The 17,729-nt window shown below is 37.1% G+C and overlaps 2 protein-coding genes across 7 annotated transcripts in view; one reads left to right on the top strand and one right to left on the bottom strand.

Annotated features, from left to right (window-relative positions):
- The window catches only part of NF1 (neurofibromin 1), a 268,601-nt gene that overhangs the window by 154,011 nt on the left and 96,861 nt on the right, over positions 1-17,729 (top strand). For all 5 annotated transcript variants that reach the window (XM_036268575.1, XM_036268573.1, XM_036268574.1 and 2 more), the window contains 2 exons: positions 962-1,108; positions 9,393-9,503. In XM_036268575.1, coding sequence (XP_036124468.1) covers positions 962-1,108; positions 9,393-9,503 — 258 coding nt within the window. The remainder of the gene's footprint in view (positions 1-961; positions 1,109-9,392; positions 9,504-17,729) is intronic.
- Positions 14,604-16,716, bottom strand: LOC118634214 (circumsporozoite protein-like). 2 transcript variants are annotated; one of them, XM_036268583.1, is made up of 3 exons: positions 16,662-16,716; positions 15,974-16,107; positions 14,604-15,907 (listed from the first exon to the last, which is right to left on the bottom strand). In XM_036268583.1, the coding sequence occupies exons 2-3, from the start codon at positions 16,101-16,103 to the stop codon at positions 15,162-15,164; spliced, it is 876 nt and encodes a 291-aa protein (XP_036124476.1). In that variant the 5' UTR covers positions 16,104-16,107; positions 16,662-16,716; the 3' UTR covers positions 14,604-15,161. The 2 variants fall into 2 exon arrangements, with proteins under 2 accessions (XP_036124476.1, XP_036124475.1); XM_036268582.1 differs by having other exon boundaries at positions 14,604-16,107.

Below are 17,729 nucleotides of genomic sequence, written 5' to 3'. Positions count from 1 at the left end.
ACAACCTCACCTTTACTCAGGACCACCACATTGCTTATCTTTTCTTTTTTTTTTTTTTTTTAATTTCTTTTATTCCTCACCCAAGGATATTTTTCTACTTATTATCAGATAGAGTGGGAGGGAGGAAGGGAAGGAGAGAGACAGAGAGAAACATCGATGTGATAGAGACACATCGACTGGTTGCCTCCCACACAATCAGACCAGGGCCGGGGACAAACCACAACTGAGGTATGTGCCCTTGACCGGAATCGAACCCACAACTCATTGATCCGCGGGCTGACACTCTAACCGCTGAGCCAAACCAACCAGGGCTCACCACATTGCTTTTCAAAGTGTACATACTTGTTGACACTTTGACCAACATTTTGTGAAAGTACCTCTTTATAGACATTTGCACCAGAGTTTGGCATTAGTAGACTTCATATTTTTTGCCAATTTGATGTTTGTGAAATAGTATCTTGTTATTCTTGTATAGTTTAAAATATTTAATAGTTATTGAAAATCCATGTTTACCCTGGTTAAACAGAAATATGATATCAGAGATGACATATCTAATTCCTAAATAGTTGTTTCTTAAAATGGATTGTTTTTATCCTGAAAGTTATTTTTAATTTTTTTTTTGTTCCTTACCCAAGGATATTTTTCTGCTTATTATCAGATAGAGTGGGAGGGAGGGAGGGAGAGAGACAGAGAGAAACATCAATTGCCCGTTTAATGGTAATGGATTAAGAATACTAGGGAAAAAAGAAGTGTTTTGTACATTTTGTAGTTTGGGGATGGTCATATTTCTAAGAGGTCTCAGTGTATACTTATAGCCCCTTATGTCTTTTTGGTACTATTCACGAATCTGTAGAAACCCCCAGATGACAGTAAAAAGAAAAGCAATAAATGACAATGTATAGAAATGTGTAGTGCTAAATGTGAACTGCTACCTTTTTTCTAAGTAGTTTGCTATATCTAGGGATCACAAAGCTGTTGGAAGACGACCTTTTGATAAGATGGCAACACTTCTTGCATACCTGGGTCCTCCAGAGCACAAACCTGTGGCGGATACACACTGGTCCAGCCTTAATCTTACCAGTTCCAAGTTTGAGGAATTTATGACTAGGTAAGGTACCACCTTGGTTGCTTTCTTTTTGGTTGGGGTGCAAGGTTTGCTAGTAGGCCAATTGTTAGGTAAGTTTGTATTTTTGATAGAGGATTATCAGGAAAGATGTACCTAATAACCACATTGCCATGTTTGGGGATTTAACTTTTAACCTTTATATTGTTGAAATATGCTTTTAGAATTTATTTTCTTATAAAAATAATAGTATCTTATTGAATAGTACTTTGTCATGTTACTTTGAGGTGTTTCTGCATTAATACTTGTAAGGGAGGGTGGATAACATTTTCGTATTATAGTTAAAACACAATAATACTGTAGTAACTATTTATGGGGCTACATGGGTACTTGAAATATTGGGGAGACCACTTTGTAAAGTATATGATTGATCACTATTATGTACACCTGAAACTAATACAGAATAATATTCAATATAAACTGTAATTGAAATCTTTTTTAAAAAAGAAAAAAATATAGCTCAAACTGAATAATTTGCCCACGAGTCCACATCTAATTCAAGGGTCCTTTTGTCTTAGGGCTGAACTCTTTATACTACACTGTAACATTTTTTAGAACTCTCCTATAACTTAATGGTACTTGGATTGAGGCTTGGAAAATTAGTATACTTCAATATTGCTGTAAAATTTCTGGGGGCATTTGTCTTGAATATCATTTACAGGGATTTCATTTGTGAGCTAAAAGATCCTTGTTAGATGTTCAACTCTATGATGTTACAGTGAAGGTAGTGCTGAATCCTTTAGTCTTTTAAGTGCCTTTCATAATACTTTACACTAAGTCTCTTAGTATGTGCTTCATAGTGACTGTGGGGTAAGTGTTTTGTTCATAGCATGTGCCAGAAGCAAAAAGAAGAAAGCAGAATCTGACATTCAGAAGTTACTTCACATGAAAGGTTTGCATATAATGTGCCTTTCACTGTAAGTGCCTGTTATTAATCATATTACATATATGGAAGTTCCCCCCTTATCCATGGAATAGCTTTCCACAGTTTCAGTTACCTGTGGTCAAATGCAATCTGAAAGTACTAAATGAAAAGTTCCTGAAATAAACAGTTCATAAGTTTTAAATTATGCGCTGTTCTGAGTAGTGTAATGCAATCTCGAGCCATCCTGCTCTGTCCTTCCTGGGATGCGAATCATCCCTTTGTTTAGTGTATCCACGCTGTATACAATAACTACCTGTTTGTCACTTAGGAGCCATCTCAGATCCACCGTTGTGATATTGCAGTGCTCCCATTCAAGTAACCCTTATTTTACTTAATACCACAAAGCCATTCACATAACTTTTATTACAGTATATTATTATAATGGTTCCATTTTTATTATTAGTTATTGTTATTCTTTTATTGTGCCTAATTTATAAATTAAACGTTATTATAGGTATGTGTGTATAGGAAGAAAACTCTGTGTGTGTGTGTGTGTGTGTGTGTGTGTGTGTGTGTATGGTTTAGTAGTATGTGTGCTCTCAGGCACCCACTGTACCCTGGGAATAAGGCGGAGCTACTGTAGGTCATAGTTCTGTACTGTGACTCTAATTCTTTGATACTGTTTTTAAAAAAGTGTGAATATATAATAGTCTCCTTTCTAGCTTAATGTTTATGTTTCACTCTATTATATTTTTCTCAGTGTGACAAATATTTATTCCACACAAAACTTTCATAATACCTTATTGAAAATTACATAATACAGAGATATAAAACTATTTTTTATTCAACATTCCTGACGGTATCCTAGCCATTTTTCCACTTTTGTAAGGAAACCTCCTTATTACACTTTACCTAAGACCCTACCTTCCATTACAAAACAATCTTCTGTGCTTTTGTTGTTGTTGGGTGTTTTTTTGTTGTTGTTGTATTTTTGTTAATTCTCACCTGAGGATATTTTTCCATTGATTTTGTTTTAGACAGATTGGAAGGGAAAGAGGGAGAGAGAGAGAAAGAGGGAAACATTGATGTGAGAGAGACACGTCCATTGACTGCCCTCCTGTATGATCACAACCTGGGCCGGGGATTGTGCCCTTGACTGGGAATCAAACCCACAACTCCTCAGTTTGTGGGCTGATGTTCTAACCACTGAGCCAAACCGGCCAGGGCAATCTTCTGTGCTTTTGATAACAAAATGATCTTATATGTGTAAGATACTTGGAACAGTGTCTGTTGTGTATATAAAATATTTAATAAATGTTATGTGTTATTTTGCTCTCTTCTGAATTCCCATTAATGACCTTTGAGACCCATTTTTCTTTTTAAAAAATGAGGGTATCCATTTTCAGTTTATTCTTGTGTAGGGTGTAAGTTGATGGTCTAGTTTCATTTTTTTTGCATGTAGCTGTCCAGTTTTCCCAACACCATTTATTAAAGAGGCTGTCTTTACTCCACTGTATGCTCTTGCTCCTTTTGTCAAATATTAATTGAGCATATTGCCTTGGGTCCATTTCTGGGTTCTCTGTTCTGTTCCACTGGTCTATATGCCTGTTCTTGTGCCAGTACCAGGCTGTTTTGATTACAGTGGCTTTGTAGTATAATCTGAAATCTAGTAATATGATCCCTCCAACTTTGTTCTTCTTTTTCAAGATTGCTGTGGCTATTCGAAGTCTTTTTTGGTTCCATATGATCTTTTGAAGTATTTGTTCTAATTCTGTGAAGTATGTCGTTGGTATTTTGATGGGGATTGCATTGAATCTATAGATTGCTTTGGGTAGTATGGACATTTTAATGATGTTAATTCTTCCAATCCATGAACAGGGTATATGCTTCCACTTTTTTTTTTTTAAATTTTATTTATTTATTTATTTTTATCCTCACCCGAGGACATTTTTCCATTTTTTGCACAGATAGAGTGGGAGGGAGAGAGTGGAAGAGAGAGAGAGAGGGAAACATCGATGTGAAAGGGACACATCGAGTGGCTGCCACCCGCACGACCAACCAGGGCCGGGGACAAACTGCAACCGAGGTACGTGCCCTTAGTGGGAACCGAACCCGGGTTCTCCGGACCGCAGGCGGATGCTCTAACCGCTGAGCCAAACCGGCCAGGGCTGCTTCCACTTTTTTATATCTTCCTCTATTTCTTTTTTCAATGACTTGTAGTTTTCTGCGAAGAGGTCCTTTACTTCTTTGGTTAAGTTTATTCCTAGGTATCTTAATTTTTTTGCTGCAATGCTAAATGGGATTGTTTTCTTAGTTTCTCTTTCTGTGAGTTCATCATTGGTGTATAAGAATGCCATTGATTTTTTTTTTATAGATATATATATTTTGTTCAGATAGAGTGGGAGGGAGGGAGGGAGGGAGGAAGGGATAAAGAGGGAGAGAGAGAGAGAGAGAGAAACATCGACGTGAAAGGGACACATCGAGTAGCTGCCACCCGCATAACCCAACCAGGGCTGGGGACAAACTGCCACCAAGGCACGCACCTCAGCGGGAACCGAACCCGGGCCACTGGGGACCGTAGGCCGACGCTCTAACCATTGAGCCAAACCGGCCAGGGTGCCATCAATTTCTTGATGTTAATTTTGTATCCTGCTACTTTTCCAAATTCATTTATTAAGTCTAGTAAATTTTTTAAAAAATTTTTTAAATTTTATTTTGTCACAGATGTTTCTCCTTTTTCACCCCATTGGCACCCTCCTCCCCATCCCCCCTGACCCATCCCCGGCTTTGTTGTCCATGTCCATTGGTTATGCATACATGCATATAAGTTATGTGGTTTATCTCTTCCCACCCCCACAACCCCCTCTTCTGAGGGTTATGAGTCTGTACCCTACTTCCACGTCTCTGGGTCTACCATATTCCTCAGACTGTTATGTTCATTATATTCCATATATAAGTGAGATCATGTAGTATTTGTATTTGGCTTGTTTCACTCAGGATAATACTTTCTAGGTCCCTCCATGTTGCCTCAAAGGATTAGATATCTTTCTTTCTTACAGCTGCATAGTACTCCACTGTGTATATCCATTTGTCTACTGATGGACACTTGGGCTGTTTCCAGATCTTAGCTATTGTAAATAGTGCTGCTGTGAACATGGGGGTACATATATTCTTTCTGATTGGTGTTTCAGGCTTCTTAAGGTATATTCCTAGAAGTGGGATCACTGGATCAAATGGAAGTTCAATTTTTAGTTGTTTGAGGTAACACCATATTGTTTTCCATAGTGGCTGCACCAGTCTGCATTCCCACCAGCAGTGTACTAGAGTCCCCTTTTCTCCACACCGTTGCCAACACTTGTTGTTTGATGATTTGTTGATGGTGGCCATTCTGACAGGTGTGAGGTAATACCTCATTGAGTCTAGTAAATTTTTGATGGAGTCTTTGGGTTTTCTACGTATAGTATTATGTCATCTTCAAATAATGACAGTTTCACTTCCTCCTTTCCAATTTGGATCCCTTTCATTTTTTCCTCATATCTGATTGCTGTGGCTAAGACTTCTAGTACGGTGTTAAATAAGAGTGGCGAAAGTGGGCATCCTTGCCTTGTTCCTGTTCTTAAGAGAAATGCTTTTAGTTTTTGCCCATTGAGTATGATGTTGGCTGCAGGTCTTTCATATATGGCCTTTATTATGTCGAGATATGATCCCTTTATTCCCACATTTCTGAGTGTTTTTATCAGAAATGGATGCTGGATTTTGTTGAAGGCTTTTTCGGCATCTATTGATATGATCATGTGGTTTTTATTCTTCATTTTACTTATGTGGTGTATCACGTTTATTGATTTGTGAATATTGTACCAGCCTTGCATCCCTGGGATGAATTCCACTTGGTCATGGTGAATAATTTTTTTGGTGTATTGCTGGATCTGATTTGCTAGTATTTTGTTCAGGATTTTGGCATCTATGTTTATCAGGGATATTGGCCTGTAGTTTTTTTTCTTTGTAGTGTCTTTTTCTGGTTTTGGAATTAGAATTATGCTGGCCTCATAGAACGAGTTTGGAAGTCTTCCTTCTTCTTGAATTTTTTGAAATAGTTTGAGGAGAATTGGTGTTAGTTCTTCTTTGAATGTTCGGTAAAACTCCACCATGAAGCCATCTGGGCCTGGGCTTTTGTTTGCTGGGAGAGTCTTGATTACATCTTCAGTTTCTTTTGTTGTTATTGGTCTGTTCGTGTTTTCTATCTCTTCCTGGTCCAGTTTTGGGAGACTATGTGTTTCTAGAAATTTATCCATTTCGCTTAGATTGTCAAATTTGTTGCCATATAATTGTTCATAGTAGCTATTAATGATCTTTTTTATTTTCGTGGTGTCAGTTGTTACTTCTCCTCTTTCATTTCTGATTTTGTGTATTTGGGTTCTCTCTCTTTGTTTCTTGGTGAGTCTAGCTAAGGGTCCATCAATCTTAAATGTGACTCATGAATCCATAAAAATCCTAGAAGAAACTGTAGGCAACAAAATTTCAGACATCACACGCAGCAGAATTTTCACTGATACATCACCTAAGGCAATAGAAACAAAGGAGAAAATGAACACATGGGACTACATCAAACTCAAAAGCTTCTGCACAGCGAAGGATACAATCATCAAAACGGAAAGGCTACCCACTGTATGGGAGAGCATAATTGCCAATGATATATCAGATAAGGGGTTAATTTCCAATATATAGAGAGTGCTCATACAACTCAACAAAGGGAGGACAAAGAACCCAACTGAAAAATGGGCAGAGGAACTAATTAGACACCTCTCCAAACAGGACATACAAATGGCCAAGAGACATATGAAGAAATGCTCAACATCACTAATCATCAGAGAGATGCAAATTAAAACAACAATGAGGTATCACCTCACACCTGTCAGAATGGCCACCATTAACAAATCATCAAACAACAAGTGTTGGCGAGGGTGTGGAGAAAAGGGGACTCTAGTATACTGCTGGTGGGAATGCAGACTGGTGCAGCCACTGTGGAAAACAATATGGTGTTACCTCAAAAAATTAAAAATTGCACTTCCATTTGACCCAGTGATCCCACTTCTAGGAATATACCTTAAGAAGCCTGAAACACCAATCAGAAAGAATATATGTACCCACATGTTTGTAGCAGCACTATTTACAACAGCTAAGATCTGGAAACAGCCCAAGTTTCCACCAGTAGACGAATGGATAAAAAAGCAGTGGTACATATACACAATGGAATACTATGCAGCTGTAAAAAAGAAAGATCTCTTATCGTTTGAGACTACATGGAGGGACCTGGAAAGTATTATCCTAAGCGAAACAAGTCAAACACAGAAAGACAAGTATCATATGATCTCACTTATTTGTGAAATGTAATGAACATAACAGTCTGAGGAATGGGATAGTCCCAGAGATGTGGAAGTGGGGTACAGACTGACAATCCCCAGAAGAAGGGGTGGTGGGGGAGAGATAAACCACAGAAGTTATATGCGTGTATGCATGAACAATGGACATGACTAACAAAGCTGGGGACAGGGCAGGGAGCGGGGAAGGGGAGAATCAGTGGGGGGAAAAGGACAAACATCTGTAACAAAAATGAATTAATTAATTTAAAAAAATGAAGGTAGTTGTATAATTTTCTCAACTATGAAAATAAAAATTGTTAAATTATTCAAAACAAATCTAAAGAAAAAAGTTTTTAAATTCTGTTATTTTGCCTTCTAGAAATAATTTTGTTAACATTTTGCAGATAGCCTCCCAGTCATTTATACACATATGTACCTGTTGCCCTTATCAAATGATATCTAGGTTGTTTCCATTAATATTAAACAAATGTTGACCTGGTTGGTACCAGCAACATGATGGACTGAGATAATATAACTTCTCCCCTCATGCCCCCAGGTTCAAGACGCATATAAATATTAGGTGTAAAAGAAAATATATTTCTAAAATAAAATATTTTAAAAATACATAGCTGGAAGATAATTTTTGAGCAAATTAACTAGCATACAATCAGAACAGAATGATAAAGAAATGGAAAGTGGAAGAGGTTAACAGATGCAGATAGTAAAATAAGAAGATCCAATGTTTGTAGTAGATGTTTCAGAAATAGAGCTTAGAAAGAGTGAAGAAGTAATATTTGAAGAGACAACAGATGAGAATTTTTCAAGGTTGGTAAATGACATTAATCTTCAGGTGAAATAAGCCAGAGAAAGACAAGTATCACATGATCTCACTTATTTGTGGAATCTAATGAACAAAAACAACTGATAAACAAAATAGATCCAGAGACATGGAAGTAGGGAACAGACTGACAAACCTCAGAGGGAAGGAGAATAGGGTAGGGTAGGGTAGGGTAGGGTAGGGTAGGGTAAGGTGCGGGGTGGATAGGAAGAGATAAACCAAAAAACTTACTTGCATTTGTGTATAACCAGTGGACAAGACCCCACAAGTGCAGTAAAGGCAGGGTGGGGGGCCTGAGCAGGGAGGAGGAAGTCAATGAGGGTAAAAAAAGAGGGACATCTGTAATACTTTCAGTAATAAAGATAAAAAAAAATATGCCCTGGCCGGTTTGGCTCAGTGGTTAGAGTGTCGACCTGCGGTCTAGAGAGACCCGGGTTTGGTTCCCGCTAAGGGCATGTACCTCAGTTGCAGTTTGTCCTTGGCCCTGGTTGGGTCTTGTGGGTGGCAACCACTCGATGTGTCCCTTTCATGTCAATGTTTCTCTCTCTCTCTCTCTCTCTCTCTCCCACTCTATCTGAACAAAATATCGAAAAATGTCCTCAGGTGAGGATAAAAAAAAAGATATGCACACACAGTGCATAGCAGTGTTGAGCAGAATAAATAAAAATTAAATCATGCTTTTTAATGAAATAAATACATATGGGAATTTAATATATGACTAAAGTGGTATTCAGAATCAGGGAGATTAGAATGAACTACTAATAAATAGTGGTGGTACAACTGCGTCACAGTCTGGGAAAAGATGCTCATAACATTCATGAGAGTAAACTCCCATGAAGAAGAAAGTAAGAGCAAAAGAAGGCCTTCCTCACTTATTAAAATATCAATAAATCAGAAAAGAAAATGTTGATAAACTGAACTTTTAAAAATCAATAAATAAATACTCAAACTTCTGTCTAGAAAAAAATACCATTATTAGAAACAATTCTATGGTCAGTATCCCTGTCCACTAGTTTTCTTAGGATGGTCCTTGGAAATGTTGATGTGTGTTACCAAATTGCCTTTTGGAGAGGGGGAGAAGGACACACTATCTACCTCTCTCAATATTTTGTCATTTTGCATATTTTATCATTGGTCTAATTGTAGATTTTTGTAGTCAGTGGTCAATATAAAGCCTATGACTTACTTTGTTCTTTTTTCTTGCAGACATCAAGTTCATGAAAAAGAAGAGTTCAAGGCTTTGAAAACGTTAAGTATTTTCTACCAAGCTGGGACTTCCAAAGCTGGGAATCCTATATTTTATTATGTTGCACGGAGGTAAGAAATGCTATTTGTACTTTCTCTTAACAAAAATTTTTTAAATGATAGCAAATGTAGAGAGACAGCAAATTTCGTTTTTCCTATTTGACTTTACTGGAATTGAAAAGTTTACCTGGGGGAATAAAGTTGGGTAAATAGCCATCCTATCCCAAAATGATACTAAGTATATTAGAAATTGCTTTTTGTACTATTTTATATTGCCTTCTCTTTCCTACATCAGTTTTTTTATACTACCTGCAGTGGATTAATTACAAAGAGTGAAACATCACAAAGAATCTTTTGTGTTCAGGTGTATTCTGACTAAATAATATCCACAACATGATAATCAGGTACACTTTTAAAAGCAGAAATGCAACTTTAAGTGTCTGTTTCCGAGAACTTTTAGTAATATGCTATATAAGACAGCATCAGTGTGATTTAAAAATACTTCAGAAAAGCTGTGGGGAATTGCTATGAAGATGGCACAGGTGACAGCTTGGAAATTTGATTGTGTTTATTCATGCTGTGTGCAATTAAAGCTAGTTCCTAGAAAGCTTTTCGGAAATGCTGTGAACTTCTTAACAGGAGGTATGAGGCTTGTATTGCTTCCATTGTTTTTTTCTTGCTGCTGCATTCTGCCTTCCTTTTGAGAACTCAGCTGTGACATTATTTGGTTTTACTTCTTCCCACTTAACGTGACATAAACTCATGGTTAATTGACCCTTAGAGACAATGTGATGTAACAGAGAGACCCTGGCTTTGGAATCTCTGGTACTGTTTAGTCTTAGTTTTGCTTTTCACTCACTGTAGGAATTAATCTTTCTGAGTTCCTGAATTTAACTTAAGTTGAGAAATTATGTCAGTAGACTTAATAGCCATCAGTGGCGAAAACTTGGCAGTGTGTAGAAAACTCATGGAGGTTGAGAAATAATGGGAAAAGAGTGAAGAAAGTAAGGTGGACGATGGGAAACTCACTTAATCAGGTAATTCAGATAGCGTTAAGACCTAGAAATCCCAAGAAGTGGGGTGTTAGGATATCAAGAAAGTATAGAAACTTGCATTTATCCTTAGCTTTCCTCTTGAACAACTCTGAGTAATATCTCTTTACCTTCCCATGAAAGTCTTCTCTCCACCTTTATTCAATTGCCATTTCTAATATGCCTAAGGTAATTTTTTCTTACAATGGAAATGAACCATATTTATATTCTAACCCTAACCTTCAATACAACCAGTATATTTTGACTTTCCCTAATTTGGCTAAGTAATGAAAACTGAAACATTGGTGAGAGATGTGTGTCCTCCCCCTTTAAATTCTTAGTTTATAAGTAACAAAGATTTCTTGGAAACCTCAAAGCAGGGTTTTTCTTCAGGATCAGATTCTGTGAGATTGTGTCCCTTCTCTGCGATGATCTGGAAAGACCGAATGAGAGTAGGATGGGCCGGATGATACACCCACTGGGAGTAAATTGGTGGGCTTCGCAGGAAGCCTACACGATATGGTGACAGATTGCTGAGGGTTCCCAGCTCTGCTGCTTATTAGCTGCATAATCTTAGCCAAGCAAATTTTTCTGAATCTGTTTCTTTATATGTTTTTTAAAATATAAGGAGGTGCTTATAAAAACCATGCTGTGTACTTCTCCCATGAAGTATTTTGTGACCTATTAAATTCTGTACAGAGTATGTTTGAGGTTTTCTTTCACTTATTTTTTGTTTGTTTTTCTATATGACTCCGTTGCCAATTTTAGATTTTCAATCCTTTCAGTTTCTTGCTTAGACTTACTAGAGTTCTTCCTGGCCTGCAATTTTCACCTGGTGTGAAGCCTTAGCCCCAGGACAGAAGAGAACACAGCGACTCGGAGCAGAGAGGCCCAGTGCCTCCACTGTACAAATCCAGAACATAGTGAGGCCTGATCTCTGTGTAGCTAACTTTGGCAAAGAACACTTGGGTTTGACTTCTCTTTTGATATTCCTATGTTTCTGTGACTTACACTACCATGTATTAGTTCATGTCTTTTGAGCTGTGGATTTCAGTCTTCTTACAGATAGTCCATAGACATTTCAGACTTATAATGTCCAAAACTTAACTCGGTGTATATTCAAGTCAACTTCTTCACACCATATTTTCTTTCTCAATAGCCTTGCCATCTCTTCCCATCCTAGAAACTCTAATCATTTAAAATTCTTCCCTCTTTCTTTTATCTTCCTTGTTATCAGTTGCTAACTTTTGATTTTAGGAATGAGATCTTGACAAATCAATTAAGTTGTTTTAGTTACGCCTTTGTTATTGCAAAGAAGTCATTCTCTCATGAAGATAGGCCTCAGGAAACACATGAATGAAAGCGGGTCCTGCCAGGTATTAGACAGAACAGGCTGTAGGTTATACTCTGTGACTCTCTTGGTTTCTTATTAAACTCCCCATCATGATTTTCCTCTTTGTGTATCCCCTCAGCTTTAGCCCCCGTAAATAACTCCTTTATTACCTCAGTACTGCACACTTCAAATTCCAGAAAGGGACTGTGGTTCAGCTTTAAAAAAATATTTCTGTTTGGCAAAACATTTAATACTAGGTACTGGCCAGCCAGTAGATTTCTGGATGTCTCTAAATCAAGAATATGCTCCTAGCCCAGCTATACTTAGGATCTTAACGAGCCCGGCCGGTGTGGCTCAGTGGATGAGCATTGACCCATGCACCAAGAGGTCGCCAGCATGATTTCCGGTCAGGGCACATGCCCAGGTTGTGGGCCCTATCTCCAGTGGGGGGCATGCAGGAGGCGGCCAATCAATGTTTCTGTCTCTTTCTCCCTCTCCCTTTCTCCCTCTCTCTAATATCAATAAAGAAAAAACATTTTTTTAAAATAAAATAAAATTTGGATATTATTGGTTTAATGTTACTTTTAGGTACTTTGCAGATGTATTTTGAAACAATTTTTCCCCACTGCCATCAGGGAGACTCTCTTATTAGCTCTTACCTGTACTAATGCAGCATTATTCTCCTTCTCCTTACTCCCCAGATAACTACTTCCAGTTCATCGTAGCATTGTTTCTGGAGAAGGTTCCCAGTACAAGACTCATCTTATCTCTCTCAATGTGTTCATTTTTCTTTTCTTTTTTTAATTTTTATTGATTTTTAGAGAGAGAGAGGAAGGGAGAGGGGGAGAGAGATAGAAACATTGATGAGAGAGAACATCTATTGGCCGCCGCCTGCATGCCCCCCACTGGGGATTTGGCCCACAACCTGGGCATGTGCCGTGACCTGGAATCGAACCAGCGACCTCCTGGTACAGGGGTTGACACTCAACCACTGAGCCACACCGGCCGGGCTCTCTCATTGTGTTCAGAAACACCACTGACTCCCCATATAAAGCTCAGGTTCTGTAATCAGGCATGCAAGGAAGGGGCTCTCTAATATCAATTAAGAAAAAACATAAATAAGTTTGACCTTATTTAATTTCTAATTTTTTTCTTGCTATTTTCTTCTATATACTTATCCTCCATAGTAGTTTAAGTGCTATAAATACAAGGACAGTTGTTGCAGTGTTGTTTATAGTGGAAAAAAGAAAAGAAAAAAAAAACAATATAACTATGTTTTAAAAGGGAAATTGTTGAATAAGTGATGATAGGTCTCTATTATGGAGTGATATGCATTGTGTTAAAGTTTATTTTGGTTGTTACAAGTGACAAAAACAAAATTCAAACTTATATAAGCCAAAAGGAATATCAGTTGACACATGTATCTGAGAAGTTCAAGACATGGACTGGCTTCTTGCATGACTACATGCAGAGTTTAGAACAGGGGCATCTAGAAAACATCTGTCTTCTCTGTCTCTTGACTCTACTTTCTTTGTGTTGATTTCATTCCTAAGCTATGGCCAGCAGTGGTTTGTGTTCTCCCAGCTTAACTTCAGTGGAAAAGTACTGGTCTTATTGGCCTAGTTTAAGTCACATATTAATTCCTGAGGTAATCACTATGGCAAGGGTGGGGGGGTGGGGAGGGGGTTCGTATTTCATGGTTGTCTAGGCCTGAATTATGTGCCCATTACTGGAGCTCAGTGGTGAAGCCACCCCTACTAGAACTGCATGAACTGAAAAGAGAGGATTACAGGGCCAGGGTTTCCCAAGGGAAGGTTGGATTGCCCATACCAGGATGAGGAAGAGATTCTGAGCTGGCAAAAGTAACAGAAGTCCTCAAATGCCGCTTTTGAAAGATCCAGAAAGATGATTCTGACACTTATCGTACAAGGTGCAGAATAATATGGGTGTGTATGTGTGTGTGTATAATACGAGTAGACTGAGACATGTGAAAGTATACACATTAAACTGCTCACATTGCTTATCTCAGGAGGCTGAGTTGGAGGAGGTAGAGAACTGTAATATTTCTGTTATATAACTCTGTACTGTTAGACTTGTTGCCAAGAGCACGTACTGTTTTGTAAGAATAATTAAAAGTATAAAACTTAAAAGTTACAATGAAGAGTTTTCTTCTTGAATATTGAAATACCTGGCAGTTGCTTCTTGGGTGGCAGTAGTAATAATAATAGCTAACATTTACTAGTGCTTTCTCTGCATCAGACAAACTGCATATTGTATAATTTTATATTTAACCCTTACAGTAACCCTCTGAGGTGTTATTAGTAACTGTGATTGACATGTGTATAAACTGAAACATAGAGTAGTTGTTAGTCATTCCCAAACCTAGCTATCAGAGTGCCCTGGAGAATTCAAACAAGCAAACAAACATATCCCCACCTCTACTTTGAGCTGCCAGATCAAAATATCAGGGCTGTAGAGCCTAATCTATATATTTAACACACCCCAAGTGATTCATTTGAAGTTTGTTTGGGAATCCCACAGGTTCATGTATTTAACTCGTGGTAACACAACTAGTAAAGAATCAGAATTGGGTTTAAAACCTTAACAACTGCACTATTAACAGCATGGTTAGTATCACTGTTAAAATTCTATACTAGGTTTTTGGGTTAGATTAACCTTTGTAGAACAGCATGAAAATGTCACCAATAGTTATGAGGTATCTTTCTATATGGAATAATTCGGAATTCTAGGCATCTGATTTAGGAATGACCTTTTGATATATAACACAAAGGTTTACTCAGAGCAGGAGAATCTTTTAATTGCAGCAGGTGAATTAATGCATTACAAAGGTTAGCCGAATAGGCATCTTTTTTACTGTAACAACATATTACTGTTATATATTCATGAAATATAGTGACACAGGTGTATTGTTTCATAAAGAACTGTAGTTTCTACTTATTACACTAGTACTTTTTTGTATTTAATAAAGAATAAAATAAGAACAACACACGTCACTCCTCATCTCCCACCCCTATTCCTCTCTCACACACACAGAAGCATACTTTGGTTAAACACCAACTTAATTTCTTCTCTTACGCCTTTAATATAAAAATCTGATTTTCAATTCAATTTTGTAAACATTGGGGTTTTTTGTTGGTTTTTTTTAGCATTTACAAGGAAGGAAGCCACATTAAGGTAATAATTAGGCTTACACAATTAAAGTTTGCAAACCAAATTAAGCTAGGATAATGATAATTTCCTAGTAGCAAGTTGAAATAAATTTGATTTTCCTAGTATGCTTGTTGTCATTCAGCAGATGATAAAGAATTGAGATAGGAATGCAGACAGTTCAAGTCCACTTCAGCTTCATTGCACACAAAACAGCAAAAAGATTACATAGAAAAGAAAGTGAATGCTGTCCTTTGGATTCATTGTGGTGCCACCACTTTTCATAGTTGTCGTATTCTTGGTGGTGGATATCTTTGAGACCATTGCTATTTTCAGACTTGTCTTGGAATTCAGGGTTGTTATAGAATTTTTCTTCATCTTGGGATTTGAACTCTTTCGGAGATTTGTAGTTGTCTTTGGGGTTGTCTCAGAAGTCGGACTCCTTCTGGGTTTTGAGGTCATTTGAACATTTGTATTGGAATTTGGAGTTGTCGCAGAATTCGGGCTCCTCTGAGGTTTTGAGGTCATTTGAACATTTGTATTGGAATTTGGAGTTGTCACAGAATTCGGGCTCCTCTGAGGTTTTGAGGTCATTTGAACATTTGTATTGGAATTTGGAGTTGTCGCGGAATTTGGGCTCCTCCGAGGTTTTGAGGTCATTTGAACATTTGTATTGGAATTTGGAGTTGTCGCAGAATTCGGGCTCCTCTGAGGTTTTGAGGTCATTTGAACATTTGTATTGGAATTTGGAGTTGTCACAGAATTCGGGCTCCTCTGAGGTTTTGAGGTCATTTGAACATTTGTATTGGAATTTGGAGTTGTCGCGGAATTTGGGCTCCTCCGAGGTTTTGAGGTCATTTGAACATTTGTATTGGAATTTGGAGTTGTCGCAGAATTCGGGCTCCTCCGAGGTTTTGAGGTCATTTGAACATTTGTATTGGAATTTGGAGTTGTCGCAGAATTCGGGCTCCTCCGAGGTTTTGAGGTCATTTGAACATTTGTATTGGAATTTGAAGTTGTCTTAGAATTCAGAATCATCATGGTATTCTTAACTGTTGTAGAACTTGAGGCAATCATTGTCCTCGAAGTGTTATCAACAAATAGAATGAAAAGGCTGATGAGTGATAGCTTGAATATCATTTTCCTGTTTCAAAATATTTATAGAAATTTAATCTAAGACTTGGATCACAAACAAATTTAAGAACTAGCTTTGTTAAAAGGGGAGAAAAATGAAGGAACTTCTTTCCAACACTGGGGAAATGCCAACATTTTGGTTCATAGTTTTTAAGATAGAAGGAAATTTAGAAGTGATCAAAATCAACTCCTTCATTTTACAAATGGGCCCAGATAAAAAGTATAACTTGCCTGAGGACGCATATCAAAAAATGACCAGAACTAGAACTTGAACCAGAGTCTTAGTCCAGTGCTTTTCTAGATGTGGACTGTGAAGACGTAGTACAGATATACACCAAAATTTAATTGTAAGCCATTTTTAAATTAAGACTAATTTCTTTTTATCCTATATTCAAATCTAATGGCTTTCCACATTTGAAATCATGCAAGTAACCCATGTTGAGCATATTTAACTATTCTTTTTTTTAACCTAAAGCTCAAGTTTTAAATTTAGAAATCTAATATATACTGAAAGTTATATTTGATTTTGATATGTAATTGAGAAAATTTTCAATTTAATATTACCTTATAATATTTTTTCTTCAAAGATTAAGAATTCAGGCTTTCTCCAGTGTGTCCTATGTGGAATCTAATTTCTTACTCACTATGTGCTATTTAAATATTGTTAGAGAGGAAGTCACATGTTCTAAACTTGACCCTGCCATTTGCTCTTTGGAAATATCCTGTTGAGTGTTTCCCAAACAACTGAAACAAACAGATGAACTTGGGCAGAGATCAAGGAATTCAAGTAAAGTCTTTCTAAAATCTACTTGCTTACTTAAAGAACCCAGTAAATGCCATTTTATTATTTCTCTTATCCATGTATACATTACGAATTTCTTAACTGGAGTGACTAAAACTAGAAAAATATATACTATTTTGCCTGCTGTGATTATCATAAATTAAAATCAAGTAAGTATATTATAGGTAGATGTTTCTGTGTTGTTTTTTCCTAAAGCATCTTGTATATATGTTTATAAGGTAGTTTCTGACTATGGTTATTTTGAAGTAGGAATATAGCATTCCAGGAATTTAGTAACTAACTAAAGTAACCTATTAAAAAAGGTTAAACTTTATTCTTATAAAACTAAATTGAGAAAACAATTCTGTAAGAAAGTGGTTCTTTTATACTGAGTTTACAAAGCTTGTTTTAATACATTAAACCACCAACATTGAAGCACATTAAACTCTTTAAGAGAATTTAGTCTTTTGCTCACTCTTTTTCCTTGATAACTAGTGTACAGGGAAGTCAAGTTGTATTATGCTAATGTTTTCATCACAATGGCCAGCCCTCTTTAAAAATTGCAGGCTGTGAAAAATGGCCTTGTTTACATACAAGGAAATTGCTACATAAATGGCAGAAGTACAAGTCAGAACTTGTTCCTCACTTGTTTTACTTTGCTGTGAAGTTTTTTTTCCTCTGGAATGAATAGAACCAATGCTAGCTAAATACTATTTATATGGTACATATGTAGAACCTCACTTAACTGGAGGTTAGCGTGATGATACCTAAAAAGTAAATATTAAAGACCACATAGCAACCAGAGTGGATAATATAAATCAGAGTACTAAGGTAATGCACAGATAACTATA

Source organism: Molossus molossus, unplaced genomic scaffold, assembly GCF_014108415.1.
Source record: "Molossus molossus isolate mMolMol1 unplaced genomic scaffold, mMolMol1.p scaffold_m16_p_19, whole genome shotgun sequence".
Classification (NCBI taxonomy): Eukaryota; Metazoa; Chordata; class Mammalia; order Chiroptera; family Molossidae; genus Molossus; species Molossus molossus.
The sequence above is the reverse complement of the archived record's forward strand: the minus strand, read 5'-3'. Positions and strand labels throughout refer to the sequence as shown.